This window comes from Mustela lutreola, chromosome 8 (assembly GCF_030435805.1).
Source record: "Mustela lutreola isolate mMusLut2 chromosome 8, mMusLut2.pri, whole genome shotgun sequence".
Classification (NCBI taxonomy): domain Eukaryota; kingdom Metazoa; phylum Chordata; class Mammalia; order Carnivora; family Mustelidae; genus Mustela; species Mustela lutreola.
In genome coordinates this window covers 139,390,618-139,405,206 of record NC_081297.1, presented here as the reverse complement: position 1 = coordinate 139,405,206, position 14,589 = coordinate 139,390,618, and the positions used below count along the sequence as shown (strand labels likewise).

General features: G+C 45.7%; 1 protein-coding gene across 5 annotated transcripts in view; it reads right to left on the bottom strand.

Annotated features, from left to right (window-relative positions):
* Nucleotides 1-13,601, bottom strand: part of HMGXB4 (HMG-box containing 4) — a 29,781-nt gene extending 16,180 nt beyond the window's left edge. Inside the window, exons 1-6 of one of the 5 annotated variants that reach the window (XM_059186806.1) lie at nucleotides 13,519-13,601; nucleotides 8,008-8,156; nucleotides 7,685-7,763; nucleotides 7,463-7,577; nucleotides 5,965-6,920; nucleotides 400-471 (exon numbers count right to left, since the gene is read on the bottom strand). In XM_059186806.1, coding sequence (XP_059042789.1) covers nucleotides 400-471; nucleotides 5,965-6,852 — 960 coding nt within the window. In that variant the 5' untranslated portion in view covers nucleotides 6,853-6,920; nucleotides 7,463-7,577; nucleotides 7,685-7,763; nucleotides 8,008-8,156; nucleotides 13,519-13,601. Of the gene's footprint in view, nucleotides 1-399; nucleotides 472-5,964; nucleotides 6,921-7,462; nucleotides 7,578-7,684; nucleotides 7,764-8,007; nucleotides 8,157-8,810; nucleotides 8,910-13,518 lie in introns of all 5 variants that reach the window. The other 4 variants (XM_059186803.1, XM_059186804.1, XM_059186807.1 and 1 more) reach the window with 4 other exon arrangements.
* Between the last annotated feature and the right edge of the window lie 988 nt (nucleotides 13,602-14,589).

Genomic DNA, 14,589 nt, shown 5'->3' with positions numbered 1-14,589 from the left:
CCCCCCGCCCCAAGACAATACTCAGCACGGAGAGTGTTATGTTTCCCCGGAGACAGAGCCCAGTCCCCTTGTCTGTATCAAGATTCTCCAGTGGGAGCTCCGCCCCTGCTGCCTTTGCCTCTCACCCCTGCATGGACTCGGCCAGGCTGGCTCTTGTTCTCCCTGCTGCACTGGAGCTCCTCAGTCTCTCTACCAGAGTCCAGTCTGTTCTCGAACAGTCTGCTCCCTCACTTCTGTGACACGGGCTGTTCTCTGCTTTCTCCTCCCACACCACTACTCCCCCTTCCTTCTCGGGTGCCCCATGGTGCGCGTTCTCCGGGATTCTGTTCTGGGCTCTCCTCCTTCTTCCCCGCTCACGGGTTTCATTTAGTGCACAGGAACACTCACTCCAGCTCTCACCCCAGCTTCAACTGCTCCAGTGAGTTCCAGGTCTCGCATTTCCATGGCTCTCTGGAACGTCTCCCGCAATGACTGTAACAATTAACTTTTACTGAATGTTCATGAATGTGCAAAGCCAGAGTCCCCAAACTCAGCTGGGTGCCCATGTGGGTTTTCATGCCGTACTGTGGCTTTTTACCATAGCCATCCCAGAAGACCAGCTTTGAAAAGACATGGCATTATCGAAAGGAATGGAACATGGTAAGATGTTGCAACCATGAACTATCTCGAGCTAGTAGATCCTGAGGTTATCTGACCGATGATGCCACACACTGCTGTTTCTCTTGAAAATTTAATATATTTAAAACATCCAGTGGTGCCCCTTTGAGTTGGCTGTGGCCACAGAGGGCCTTGGCACACATTAGGGCCCTGGTTCAAACAAGCCTAGAACGTAGGTCTGTTGTCATCCACCCCTTCTAGATGGAGAAATACACAACTTGCCCAACAGCACGGAGTTCGTAAGTGGCACAGCTAGGATTTGCACCCACGTGCTTTGGCTCCCCAGCCCACACTCTTAACTTCAGATACGCTGAATCTCCTGACACTTATATTTTAAAATCTACCCTGACTTACCTTCTCTGAAACCAACCACGTTTCTCAATTGTCTATTTTTTTTCTTTAAAGGATTTATTTATTTATTTGACAGACAGCGGGAGAGTGAACACAAGCAGGGGAAGCGGGAGAAGGAGAAGCAGGCTTCCTGCTGAGTAGGGAATCCAGTGCGGGGCTCAATCCCCGGGTCCTGAGATCATGACCTGAGCCGAAGGCAGACACTTAATGACTGAGCCACCCAGGCGCCCCCCTTGCTTGTCTATTTTCGTTCCAGTCCCGGTCATGGGACCTAAAGTAGAAAGGGCACACAGAGGCTTTCAGCGTTCCTACCAGTTGGCTTTCCCATCTCTGCTCGCTGTAGTTGGAGGAATGCTATTCCTGAAACCTTCCTTCCTATCTCCAGGTAGACTTTTAGATAGCTCTTTTTTACTGAAACAAAACCAAGAGAAGGATTTTTTTTTTTTTAACTCCACAGGATGGGGCACCTAGGTGGCTCAGTTGGTTAAGTGTTCGATTTTTGATTTTGGCTCAGGTCATGACCTTGGGGTCATGAGACTATGCCCCGTGCTGGAGCCTACTTGAGATTCTCTTGCTCTGCACCAGACCCCCACTCCTGCTTGTGCATATTCATGTGTGCTCTCTCTCTAAACACCCCAAAAGCCATAAAACAAACTCCACAGGAAATTTTTATGCACAGGTCAGGTTTTAAAAAGCATGGTGTATGTTCCATAAATACTTGCTTGATGAATAAATGATTAAATTCCGAGTATGACTACCTCAGGTTCGAATAGTCATGATCAAATACTGATTCCTAATAAAATTTTTGCTATACATAAAAATACCCTTCTTTTTTTTTAACTAGCAATTGCTAGCCACATGCGTGAATTATAAATAAGTCCTACACTGGAGGAGATTATAATTTTATTTTCCAAGGCACCTAGGTTCAAAACCTTAAGGGCCATTTTCATACTCATTAATGCTTCTGTGTTCCCAGATTTAAGCCTTATAGCCAGCTCTTGTCCGTTTTGCCTTCAGAACCTCTCCTGAATCTGTTTCCTCAGCTGTTTCTATCAGGCTTTTTTTTTTTTTTAAAGATTTTATTTATTTATTTGTCAGAGAGAGAGGAGTGAGAGTGAGCACAGGCAGACAGAGTGGCAGGCAGAGGCAGAGGGAGAAGCAGACTCCCTGCCAAGCAAGGAGCCAGATGTGGGACTCGATCCCAGGACGCTGGGATCATGACCTGAGCCGAAGGCAGCTGCTTAACCAACTGAGCCACCCAGGCGTCCCTTCTATCAGGCTTTTACAGCACCTGAAGTCTCAGGCTATAATAACCTCCTGGGTGGTCTGTTACAATCCTTCCTCAGTCTCCTCCATCCGCTGCAGTGCTATCATTTAATTCCTAAATGACCGCTGAGAGTGTATCTAAGTCCTGCTCATAAGCCCCGAGTGCCTGCTGCCAAATTCTTAATTCAAGACTCTCTACAGTTTGCTCCTGACCTACCTCTTCAGTATTTACGTTTGCATCCATACTTTCATTCATTTGACATCTACCACAAAATGTCTACCACGGACAGTGAGGAGTTGAAGGTAAGAGTAAGGTGACTACAACAGTCCCTAAGGAGCTTAGTCTTTAAGAGGGGAAACGGAATATGCACAGAAAAAGATCCAACATAAGGGATAGTAAGTGCAGTGACTTCCCAGAGGAAAGTGTATGGGGAGTCAGAAGGTAATTCTGACTGGAGGGTCAGGTTATCCTGGAAGAGGCGGCTTGTGATTAGGTCTTGAAGGCAAGGCAGAGCTTCAACTGATCCAAGAGAACAAAGATCACTACAAAAACACAAGCATAGGAGGAGCGGTAAGAGTGTAAGGGCCAAGTTTGGTTTCCACACAGCGCGTGTGATGCAGACTAAGAGGTAGAGCCGAGAAGGGAGGTTTAGGGCTAAATCCCAGACAATACCAAATACTTTGGTATTTATTCATTCAGCAAGTATTTATGGAGTAAGAACAACAGGCCAGACTGCGGGTTCAGGGCTGGGGATGAAGTGGAGAGCATGACAGACACGATTCTGGTCCTCCCAGAGCTCACATTCTAACGTGAAGGAGATAAAGATCCATTAAAGATGCCAAACCACAGGACTGTCCACATTAAAGCTGTACTTAAGAATATTCTGGCATCCGTGTGTACTAATTACATTGGGGAAGAAACAGAAAGGAGGCCATTTATGACATTAAGTACAAGGACGGATGAGGCACAAGATGGGGCAGTGGTAATAGAGGACATAAAGGCGTGGAAGTTATGAAGGAGAAAGAGTATCAGGCTCAATGCTTGAGTGGACATAGTCAGAGGAGAGGGAAAGCAGGGAAGAGGGAGATGGAAAAATGAGCTCTAAGACTGGAAAAAAATCAGGAACAGTGAAGACTGACTGGGAAGGGGTATGAGAATGCTATTTATGATGATGGTAATATCCATATCCTGACAGAGGTTTGGTCACACAGGTATGTGCAATTGTCAGAACTCACCCAACGGTATACTAAACGTGTATACATGTGAGCACAAGTAAATTCCACCAAAAAAAAAAAGCCCTGGAAAAAAATACTGCACTTAAGTTAATGACATGCAAGCTCAAGTGTTTGGGTCGGGGGGGAGTGTATGATAGCTATAATTTCCTTCAAAATACATTATAAAAGATGGATTGACGTACAGACAGATGTGTGATAAAGCAAATAGCAAAATGGTAACTTAAGAATTTCATTGGGTGGCATATGGTGTCCACTTCGATTTCAAAGCCTTTTTTTTTTTTTTTTAAAGATTTTATTTATTTATTTGACAGAGATCACAAGCAGGGAGAGAGAGAGAAGGGGAAGCTGGTTCCCCGCTGAGCAGAAAGCCCGATGCAGGGCTCAATCCCAGGATCCTGAGATCATGACCTGAGCTGAAGGCAGAGGCCTTAACCCACTGAGCCACCCAGGAGCCCGCGATTTCAAAGCTTTTTGTTTGAAAAATTTTATAATGAAGTATTGAGAAAAATTATTCTAAGCATACAATTTTGAGTATGGGTGACCAGAAGGACACAGGGGACACAGAAGCAGATGGTGCACGAGATGCAGGTTTGGGAGGCTGGATGATGAGCTAATCAGGGGCACAGAGGTCTGAGGAACCCATGGCATCCAGGTGGAAGTATCTATCAGGCAGTTAGAAACACAGGACTAGAGTTCACTTGTCCTGCTGTGCGACTGCCTACACATCTTTTTGCCTTCATGCATTCCCTTCCACTGAAATCCGTTTTCTTTGGTAAGCTTTCTCTGACCACCCTGCCATCTTGCATTCAGCACTGTAAGATTAGTTTATGGCATTATTCATGTATTACTAGAATGGGAGTTCTCAGGATAAGCAGAATCTTACACAGACTATACATGATTTCATGAAGCAATTTTCAAATAAACAAATGCGCAACACCTGACCTAGTATCCAACTATCTAGTTCTTTACGCTCTCACTCATTCTTGGCTCAGAAGGTACAGTTCCGTTTTTAATTTCTGAGAAATACATACTTAAAAGGCACTCTTTGGGGCACCTGGGTAGCTCAGTCAGTTAAGCTTCTGCCTCTTGGTTTTGGCTCAGGTCAGGTTCAGGGTCGTTGAGATCAGGCCCCTCATCAGTCAGAAGGAGCACAGAGCCTGCTTAGGCTTTCTTTCTCCTCCTACTTCTATCACCGACCCTATGTGTGCACAGGTACACATATGTGTGCCCTCTCCCAAATAAATAAATCTTTAAAAAAAAAAAAAAAAAAGGTACTCTTTGCAGTGGAAAACACAACTTACACCTCAATTACAGACCGAAGTGAAACTACCATTCCCAAATTCTTAATAGACTTGACTTTCTCCTTAGTAGCTCCCGTTTCAGACTTTATCTGACATTTTATTTTGCAAGGACTCTAAAAAAGGGAAGAAAATGGTTGTCCTTACGTGGTGAAACGGACCTTTCTGACCTTTTTCCTTCTCCGACTCTGAATTTCTAATTTTTTTTTTTTTAAAGATTTTATTTATTTATTTGACAGGCAGAGATCACAAGTAGGTAGAGATGCAGGCAGAGAGAGGGGAGGAAGCAGGTTCCCCGCTGAGCAGAGAGCCCGATGCGGGGCTCGATGCCAGGACCCTGAGATCATGACCTGAGCCGAAGGCAGACGATTTAACCACTGAGCCACCCAGGCGCCCCATGAATTTCTAAATTTTTATAAAATTAATATATTACTTTGATAATAAAGGGGTAGCTTATTTTTTACAGAAAACCTTTAATGACATGGTCACCAGTCCCTAAGTACAGCTGCTAGAAGATTTCTCGAGTTGCAGGAAAGAAGTTAAACCAAGGTGGCTGGTTTCTCTTTCTTATCGCCTCAGCAATCAGTGCGATCCCTGAGGTCAGGAGCTATGTCCTGCCCAGCTCTGCACCTCTCTCCATCCACTGCAACACTGGGCCCAGCAAACAGGAAGCACTCACAGAGTGAAAGAACATGCATTTGACACTTGGAAGAATACCAGTAAGTGACCCACAGAGGTTAGTGCAAAGCCACTAACTTGTCCCATGAACTTGGTCATTATTTCCCTCATTTTGAAGATGTGTTTCTCAGAATGAACTCAGAAAATACCTCTTCATCTCTCTCAATTGCCCCAGGCAGACAGCGCTGCTCAGTGAAAGAAACCAAGTTTGGCTCCTTCTGTGAATTCCAAGTTCAACGGGATCCCTAAACCTACGCTTAGCATGATGGGAGAACAACTCTATTAAGAAAACCCAGGAAAAATTAAGGTTGCTCCTGTCTTTGCACCAGAGAAACTCGGCCACTGGCCCTATTTTACATCTCATGTCATTCCATCAGATTGGCCTCGCCACGCTCCCCGCTGTTCACCTCAGCTGCCTAATTCCAAGTCTGTTTACTACTATCATCTCTTAACCACCACACTTAAAAAAATGGTTTACCTTTTCTCCTCTGTCTCTTTCTCTGTCTTTTTCCTCTTTTTTCTTTTTTTTCTCACCATGCCCGTCTGTGTGGAGGCTGGGCAGTGGTTGGGGAGGGGCAGCGGCTCCAGGGTGGGGGATGCTGGGAGGAGGGCCGGGCGCCACTGCGACCTCTCCCACGGTGGCCGCTGCAAGGCCTGAACTTCTCTTGGACTTGGAGTGCCGCCTCTCTTTATGCTTCTCCTTGTCCTTCTTCTTTTTGCTCTTCTTGGACTTCTTTTTCTTCTTGATTTCCCGGTAAGAGTCGTCGATGACTAACTCCCCAGCCTCTAGCTCCCCACCAGAGGACGAGTCCGATTCTACTAGAATAGGTTCCAGTCCTGAAAGATCAAGGTTAGCACTGTGGGATTCTGGGAACTGGGAGCCATCCGCCCCACAGCCTTCGGGGCCGGGAGAGGAACGCGGGTCTGAGGAGGACTTGTGCTTCTTCCGGGCTGTTTTCAGAAAGCTCTGTAACTCGTGTCCTAGGAGTAAAGCACCTTGCTCATCCCGAGCTGATTTCTTAGAGGATTTTTTCACAGTCGCTTGTTGAGAGGGGTACTGAAAAGGCTCCTCATCAACTGAGCTGCTTCCCTTCTCCTTTGGTGAAAGAATCAGTTTCATCTTCAAGCCATCGGGCTCTCGAAGGGTCAGTGTCTCTGTGTTCACATAGAGCGGTTTCATTTTTTTGGATTTGTGGGAACCACCATCCTCCAGGGACAGCTCCCCACTGCTTCCACTTACTTTCTTCCTGTGGTGTTCCTTTTTACTCTCTGAATGACTTGAAGAAGTAGAGGATTTCTCCCCCGTCTTTTTGGAGGGCTTGGAGCCTGTTGCCAGCGGGGAAGTGATGGCTTTCAACAGGTCCATGGCTGTATCGGCAGACTGCGGGCTGGACTTTTTCTTTTTCTTCTGTGACGACTCCAAAGACGAAAGGTCTGGAAATAATCAAAGAGAGTAATGTCCACACGACAAACCAACTTCCACCAAATTTCCTCTCTCACCAAAAAAACTCAACTAACAAGAGGAAGAGGCTAAGAGAAATGATTTGAGGGAGGCCCTTCCACTGATTCCTGATGACGCCCATGTCCTTCTTGGCTCAGTAGATGTTGCCTGACCCTGGACACAGTTCTTGCCACTGAGTTCGCTTCACTGAGTCTTCACAGCAGCCAGAGAGGGGAGACCCAGAAGAACGGACTAAGCTGCGGGATTACGAGCAGTTACAGTTTAGGTTACACTGCAGACAGAGTGTCATTTGCTTCCACGTTCAGGACAAGCCCGTTCTAGTAAAGGGTTAGTCTCATCAGCTGTGCGCATAAGAGAGCTAAGAAAAACTGGTCTTCTGAGTGGATAGGCACTGGACTGAGAGGTAACCCACAGGTGCAGGCCAGAGGGCCCAGGACTACATATGGCAAAAGGGATGCTAGGTAACAATGGGCAGAAGATAAGTGGATGATTGGGGGGAGAAGGAACCTGGTACCTGGTGTATCACAAATGAAGACTGTTCTTCTATGCTGAATCCTCCAAAATACCAGCCCTCCACCTCTCTCCTCCTTCACACTGGTTTATCGGCACTCAGAACAAGAACCACTGTCCTGTTAAATAGGCCACTGAGTCAGCAACATCTGGATCTCTTTCCCCTACCCCGACTCCAAGAACCAGTGATGTGCTCATCCCACCTGCTGCCCCTTCCCCTCCTTACCTCCATAGTAGTAATCATCAGAGGAGTGCTTCCTCTTCTTCTTGTGCGTGTCCGTCCCCAAGAAATAAAGCTCACTATCCTGGAATTGAAGAGGAAGAAGAATTGACCACTGAGTAAGATGATGAGGCAACAGCAGTTTGGAACCAATTTTGTTCTTTGATTTCTGACTTTGGAAAACAAAGTAAAACACAGGAAAACTTAAAAGTAGACAGTGAACGATGTTTCTCTTTTAAAGTTTTAAAAACACGCTTCTTTCTTCCAGTACTAGGAAACAGGACGTGAGATGGTTAAAAACTCTCCTAACTCCTATGTTTAGAATTTACCTTTAACTTCTTCTTGGAAGAATTTCTGACCTGAGCAGCGATTTCTTCCTCTTCCCTTAAAAAATCTTTGTAAGAACGTTTCTTTTCTCGTTGGCTTCGGCCAGCGGCTAGTCCTGTGTCCTCAGAGCTGTGATCACCATCAAAGCAATCTGAAAGCCAGATTCATTTGGGGAAGGAAAGGAGAAAGGCAATTAAGTGACAACCAGATCACCACGTATGTAATGCAACAGTCCCTCCATTTCCAAGTTAAAATCACATCTCAACAAGTCCACTGGAATACTTGGCTAGGATCCAGGGGGACAAGACTATTTCTTGATGACCTGGCTGCAAATACAAGAACCAAACCTGAAGAAACAATGCTTCCACGCTATGCAAAGGCCCCGTGTGCATCCTCAGACATGGTTTCTTAGTTGTGATTTGGCAGGTGGACACAGACTTGCAGAGGTAAGGCTGAAAAGAATAAGGATTCACGTGCTGTGCTGCTCTGTGGGAGTCCAAAATGTGATTACTATCCCCAGACTCCTGCACACTGGAGCTGGCAAGGACCACGAGTGCTGCAGGGGATCGCCCCAATAGACTACAGAGACTTAGAGTTCAGACTCTCAGGTTGGAACCCTGTCCTGGTTTTCGCTTCCATGGGCCCAGTCTGGGGGATGATGTGGAGGCTGGGTGTCAGAATACTGCTCTGGACCATCACTTGGGAGTCCAGGCTGTGGTGGCCAGTCCTGGTCTCTATGTCCATGGGCTGCAAGGATTGAAGAGGAAACCCTCTTTGGAATGCTGCTCAGATTAAGGGGTCATACCTTCTTTCTTCACGGAGTCATCATAAGCCATGGCGGTCCTGCAGGGCCTTTGTGAATGTGTCACTGTGTCCAGGCTCCTTCCGGTCTACAGGACCAGGTCTGAGAAACAAAGAAGGAAAACCCTCCTGTAATGCGAAATCACTGTGGAGAAGCAACCTTCCAGATGGAAATGCGTAGTGATCCAAGGGCAGCAAGATACAGGGAGTGTCTTGTCACCTCCTCATTCTGTTTGTAAATATACTGGGGTTGAAACTGCAGGAAGTGGTACTGGGCTTAATTTGATTTGATTTATGAGTTAGAGTTATGATTTGGTGAAGTATATAGAATACCTCCCATGTAATAAAAAATAACTCAAAATGAGAATTCCTGAAATGCCAACAGGACTGACAACAGTGAGATGGCAAATACTGACATTAAGTCAGAGGGACGGGTTCAATATGGTGACAAAATGCACAGATAAAGCAGGATGCAGAGGAAGACAGATTACAGCAAACATTCCAGACCATAAAGTCCTACCATGTGGATTGGTGACAGGCTAAAATCTATTGTATTACAGTTTAAACAGAAGTGATGATAACATCATAGGGATAGTAAAGACATTTAGAGTGTAACTTTTTGGTATGCATTTTGTTGGCCTATATGAATTTGCTTAAAACTGTAGACATGTAAAAGCAAGGACACTTTTTCCATTAGTTGGTCACATGACAGCTTTCAAGGCTGTCAGGCCTTTTTTAAAGGTTAGGTGAAAATAAGAATTATCATTTGACCATTGGTGGTGAAATTTTTATGATTATTAAGGTTTTCATTGATTTGAAGAATTCTTGTAATTTAAATGTTCTAAATATTATTTTGAATTTGTTAAAAACAGTTTTTTGGACATTCAAGTTTATATGTCACTTTGACTTTGACAATGACAAGCCACAGACTTGTCACAGCCATAGAGTACACAGACTGTACTCTAAGGTAAAGTTCTTCAGGTACTTTAAGGACAGACAATGTCACAAATCCTACAGGAAATCTTTACAGGAAATTTAAGAATGACATTCTAAATATATTGAAAATGTTCTCATCCGGTTAGTGAAATGCTTACAAGGTGATCAGATTGCTTATTTATTTACATTTTATTTTACCTTCATCACTACATGGGGAATCTAGAAATGCTGAAGGGCTCTTCAGTGAGACATTGCCAGTCCCTTCATGTGGGTATGGTTAATATTGAAGTATGTAACTCTTGTGAAAGAAAATCTGATTAACAAGAGAAACTCTCCTAAGAGTTACATTTAAAATAAACGAAAGGAAAAAAGATTTAATTGCACAAGTCAGATAAAATCCAGTGCGCAGACATGCCTAAGTTGAACAAACAAAGAGAAAAAGCAATTACCAAGAATGTTTTATAAGGAACGTTAAGAAAAGTAACATAAAAAAGCATTTCTCCACTTCCCTGAGAAGGAGAAGGAAGAATGGACTTGGTCAAAGCTAAGAGAATCTAGAGTGAAGCAAAGAAACCAAAGGGATTGAATTATTTTAGTGATAAACCAGAGAACTGCTTGCTCTGAGGGCTTTTCATAGGAAACGAAGGGGATTTAAGGTCAGAGCTCATGTAGAAATATGAGGCAACGTACATCATGTAGCTAGTTTTTCATGCCCCAGCATTCTCAACTTTCTCAAACAGAAATTACTGCCCTCCCTTTTCCACACAAGTGGTGCTGACTCCAAAAGGGGTGAAGGAAGGGGGAATGTCATAGGGAATCATGTGCATTCATTTGAAAATCTTATGCCCTCTCACTGGCACAATATACTGACTTTATTAGAAAAATGTATATAGGTCCCATTAGTTTTCATAGGCTGGTAATGCCAAGAAATGCCACAACTTGAGACCTGAAGTTAAATGTTTTCATGCCAAGTAAATTTTGGCTACAAATGTTTGATAAGGAAATACTCTTAAACATTCAATGTCATAAATATGGCCACTAACCTGTCGTCAATAACAAGAAAATGCACTTCTAAATGAAGCAAAGGCAGGCCCTGAGACTTACAGGCCAGCTTTCTTTTTAGTAACATCAAAACTGATATAAAACAGAGTCGAACAATCTAACAGTCAGAGCAGGAATAAGCATTTCCGAAGACAGTATGAGAAAGAAAACCATGATGTGACCTCTGAACCACAAAAAAATGTTCATGGTTTCTTAACTGACTGCTCTGAAAAACCACCAGTGGATTTAAAAAGTTGTGAAAAGGAACAGGAAATCAGGAGTTGATCTTCAGAGGCACAGGCAACAGAGAAAACACGTGCTGGTTTGAGCACTATGTATTGGAATTACGCCTGCTGCTGTTGAAATTGTCATTAAAACACTGAAAAGCATTTTAGAAATTACAGGATTAAATTACCTGTAGAGAAAAAAAAAAAAAGAGCGGGGCCTGAAGGCAAGGCTGGTTCCCTAAAGAACTGGAGCAGTCAAGAATTTAAAGAACTGAAATTGAATGCAATGGACTACACCACTCACAGCTTGGGCAGGCTGATGGACCTTGAATTTTTAGGTTCTTTAAAATCAAGATATTATTGCAGCTCAGGGGTTAGTTTTGGTTACTGACTCATAAAGGAAAGATGAAACCAGATAAAGAAGTCTCAAGCAATAGTTTGGAAGAAAGGCAGAGTTAGGACAACATTTATATTGGATCAAATGACCCCCTGATATTCTTTCCAGGTCTTGAATATTATCCATGGTAAGTTCAGAGTTTAGGGTTAGGCAGCGCATTGTGGGATTAACGAAAGTGAAAAACATTAGGTTTGATTTTCACATTAGAAAGCAGAGGCCATAATTACATTAAATGTTGGCAAAAGTAAAATAGGTATTAAAACCCATTCTCCTGAATTCCATCATTTTGGAGTGTATAGAATTCAATGTTGTCAACTTCAAGAGGCAGGGATAGTATTACGATTATGTTCCTCTTAGTGTGCTAAGAAATGACAACATTCGTGAAAATTCATTATTTAATGTTGGGTATGGAGGCCAGAAACATGCCATCACAAAAAACGTGTACTCATGCAATGTGCAAATTGTTGAATGGCTCTTCTGGGACTCTTCTTCAGGATCTGAAAAAGGGGAGGCGGAGCTGCTGTTCCACGTGTAGAGAAGCATTTTGTTCAGGCACAGCTTTCGGGATTACCAACGTGATGAATGAAAATGCGAAAATCATCAGGCATAGTATTTTCTTATCTTGCAGATCCAAATGATAATTATTGGGGAAAAAAAAAAGAGTTTCAGAAGGTGATTTGTTTGAGGTAATCTGAGCCCCAGCAATCGCTAACAAGCTTCTTCATTCCGGAATGTAAATGAGTGTTGAAAAAGAGGGAACATATTAAGCCCCTGATCTGAGCAGTAAGCAAAATCCTGAATTCCGGGTCTAGTCCAGGAATGAGAGCCTTGTTCAAGAGTCGGGGTTCTCTTCCAGCACTCCCTCCACGAACTCCCATTGCCTGGCCATGTAGAAAAAGGAAGGAAGGTGCACATCCAGCTGTTGCCAGTTTCCAAATTGTTGCTGTTACTGTTTACTTCTGGGAGAGCGCAGGTGCTGTCCTGTCATTTTTGTAGAGATCTCCTCCAATCTCAGAACACCGAGACTCCGAATTCCTGCCACTCCCTTCTCCAGGAACCTACCTCTGCAGCACTCACAGCCCCTGCCAGCTCTGGAAACTGCGGAGATCCCGACAGCCTGGGACGGGGATTGAATCCTATCACTGCAAGGCAGCTAAGCGGAACCACGACCACCGCACAGATCGGCTGGCAACACACATTTCCAAAAAACGCACCAATACAAATTTTGACAAGCTTTTGTCCAATCAACAGGCTTTCCTTTGAGGTTTTTTTTTTTTTTTTTTTTTTTTAATTTGTTCTGCTGTAAGGGAATATAATCAGCCACCTGCTTAACCGGCAAAGAGAGGGGGGAGATGGTGCTCCTCTGATGCATAATATAAAGTAAATCTACAAGTAATAGCTGTTGGGGGAAACGGGCCTGTACGGAGATCGCACTACGAAGGCACGTTCCAACTGGGTCGCCCGCAAAAAGGACACACAACACCGGGTTATTTATACAGAGAGCCCCCAGGACCACCGCTTGTGCGGTCCTCACGCAAACCAATGGGATTCTCCCGGCCGTTTTGCAGCAACAGCTAGTTCAACAAAGCTCTGTGAAGAGGAAAAGAAGAAAGCTCCTCGCATCCTCTCCAGCCAGCCGAGGGCCCTGCCCTCCCGCCGCACCGGCCCCGTGGCCCTTTCGCCTTGACAGCCCGGGGACCCCGCGCCTCGGGTCCCGAGCCGCACCGCGGCCCCGACCCGGTCCCCGCGTCCCCGGCGGCTTCCCGGCGCCCCCGAGGGCGGAGACGGCCCCGGCAGGGGGAGGGGCGGCCCGTGCCCGCAGGCCCCCGGGGCGGCCGCACGCCCCCTCCCGGCCCCGCAGCTTTCCCGCCTTCCCCATTTGAACAGCTCCCGCCCGCCTTCCTTCGGCGGCCCGCTCCAGCCCCTTCCCGGGGGCGGACTGCGGCCGCTACTCCAGTCCCCGGCTCGGCCTCTGGGGTAGGCCGCACCGGGCCTGAAGCGCCCCAGCGGCGGTGTCGCGGGCCCAAGCGGCGGGTGGAGGCGGGGCGGGGCCGCTGCCGCCTCGGGGAGGGGGCCCAGGCCGGCCTCGTGGGGGCTCCGCTCGCCGCTACCTTCACTCGGCTCGCCCGGATCCCGCCTCAGCGCCGCCGATCGCCGCCATCTTGGAGAAGGAGAGAAAAGCGCGAGCGGCCAGGGAGCTTCAGTCGATCCCAGAGCGCAGACTCCGGCTGGGGAAGGGGAATCCCGCTCCTGACAGAGTGCCGAGTGCATCGAAAGAAGCGCGCCGCTGGCTGAGCCAGGGAACCCGAGTTGACTGAGAATTTTCGGTGGGGCCAGGCTTGGGCTGGAAGCTTTCTGAACATTATAGCGTTTAATCCTCACGGCATCCCTGTGAGGTAGGTTTGGTCACATTTTGCAGATGAGAAACAGGCTCAGAGAGGTTAAGTGACTTGCCCAACCGCACACAGGTAGTCTTCTGATTCTTAATGGACGCTCTTTCCACAAGACCCTGCTGTTTCCTTCGGGATATTTTTGTACCTAAATTCTCTCTCTGCGAAACCTAGATCATGCAGATTAATAGCAGCGGTGCTTGTTTGGAATTTGGCATTTATGTTTGGGTGGTTGGCATACTTCGGGTGAGGTGGAAGGACATATTTTTCTAACAACGCATCATAAAATAACTTCCATGGCGAATCCTCTGCATTTCTCCTCACAAATTATTTGCATTTAAAAGTTAGAAACTGTCTTTAGGCAAATGAAGAGATACCACACACAGGAGAAAGAGGGGTTTTTGTGACTGGCTCTGGAAATTACTGTGCGAAGATCCTGGTTCTCTGTGAAGACAAACTTATTCTTCTAGAGCAGTTCATTCTTCTTTGGCTACTTTGTAAGGTAGCGAGATCCCCATTGCTAAAGGAATTCAAGAAGAGGCTAGGGCCTTAGTTATTGGAGAATGGAGAGGTTGGAGATCTAGATTGGTTCCTAGCATTATGAACCCCATGAAACTGTGCAAACTTAGGGGTTTGTGCACATGGGTGTTTTTCAGGGGTTAGAGCCTATCAAAGATTAGGAATCCCTATCTTAGAAGGCTTTCCAGTCCAGAATCGGATGGGTGCTTGAAGGGGATGTAGTAATGCTGCTCAATTTGCAGATTTAGAAATTAAAACCGAGAGAAGCAGATG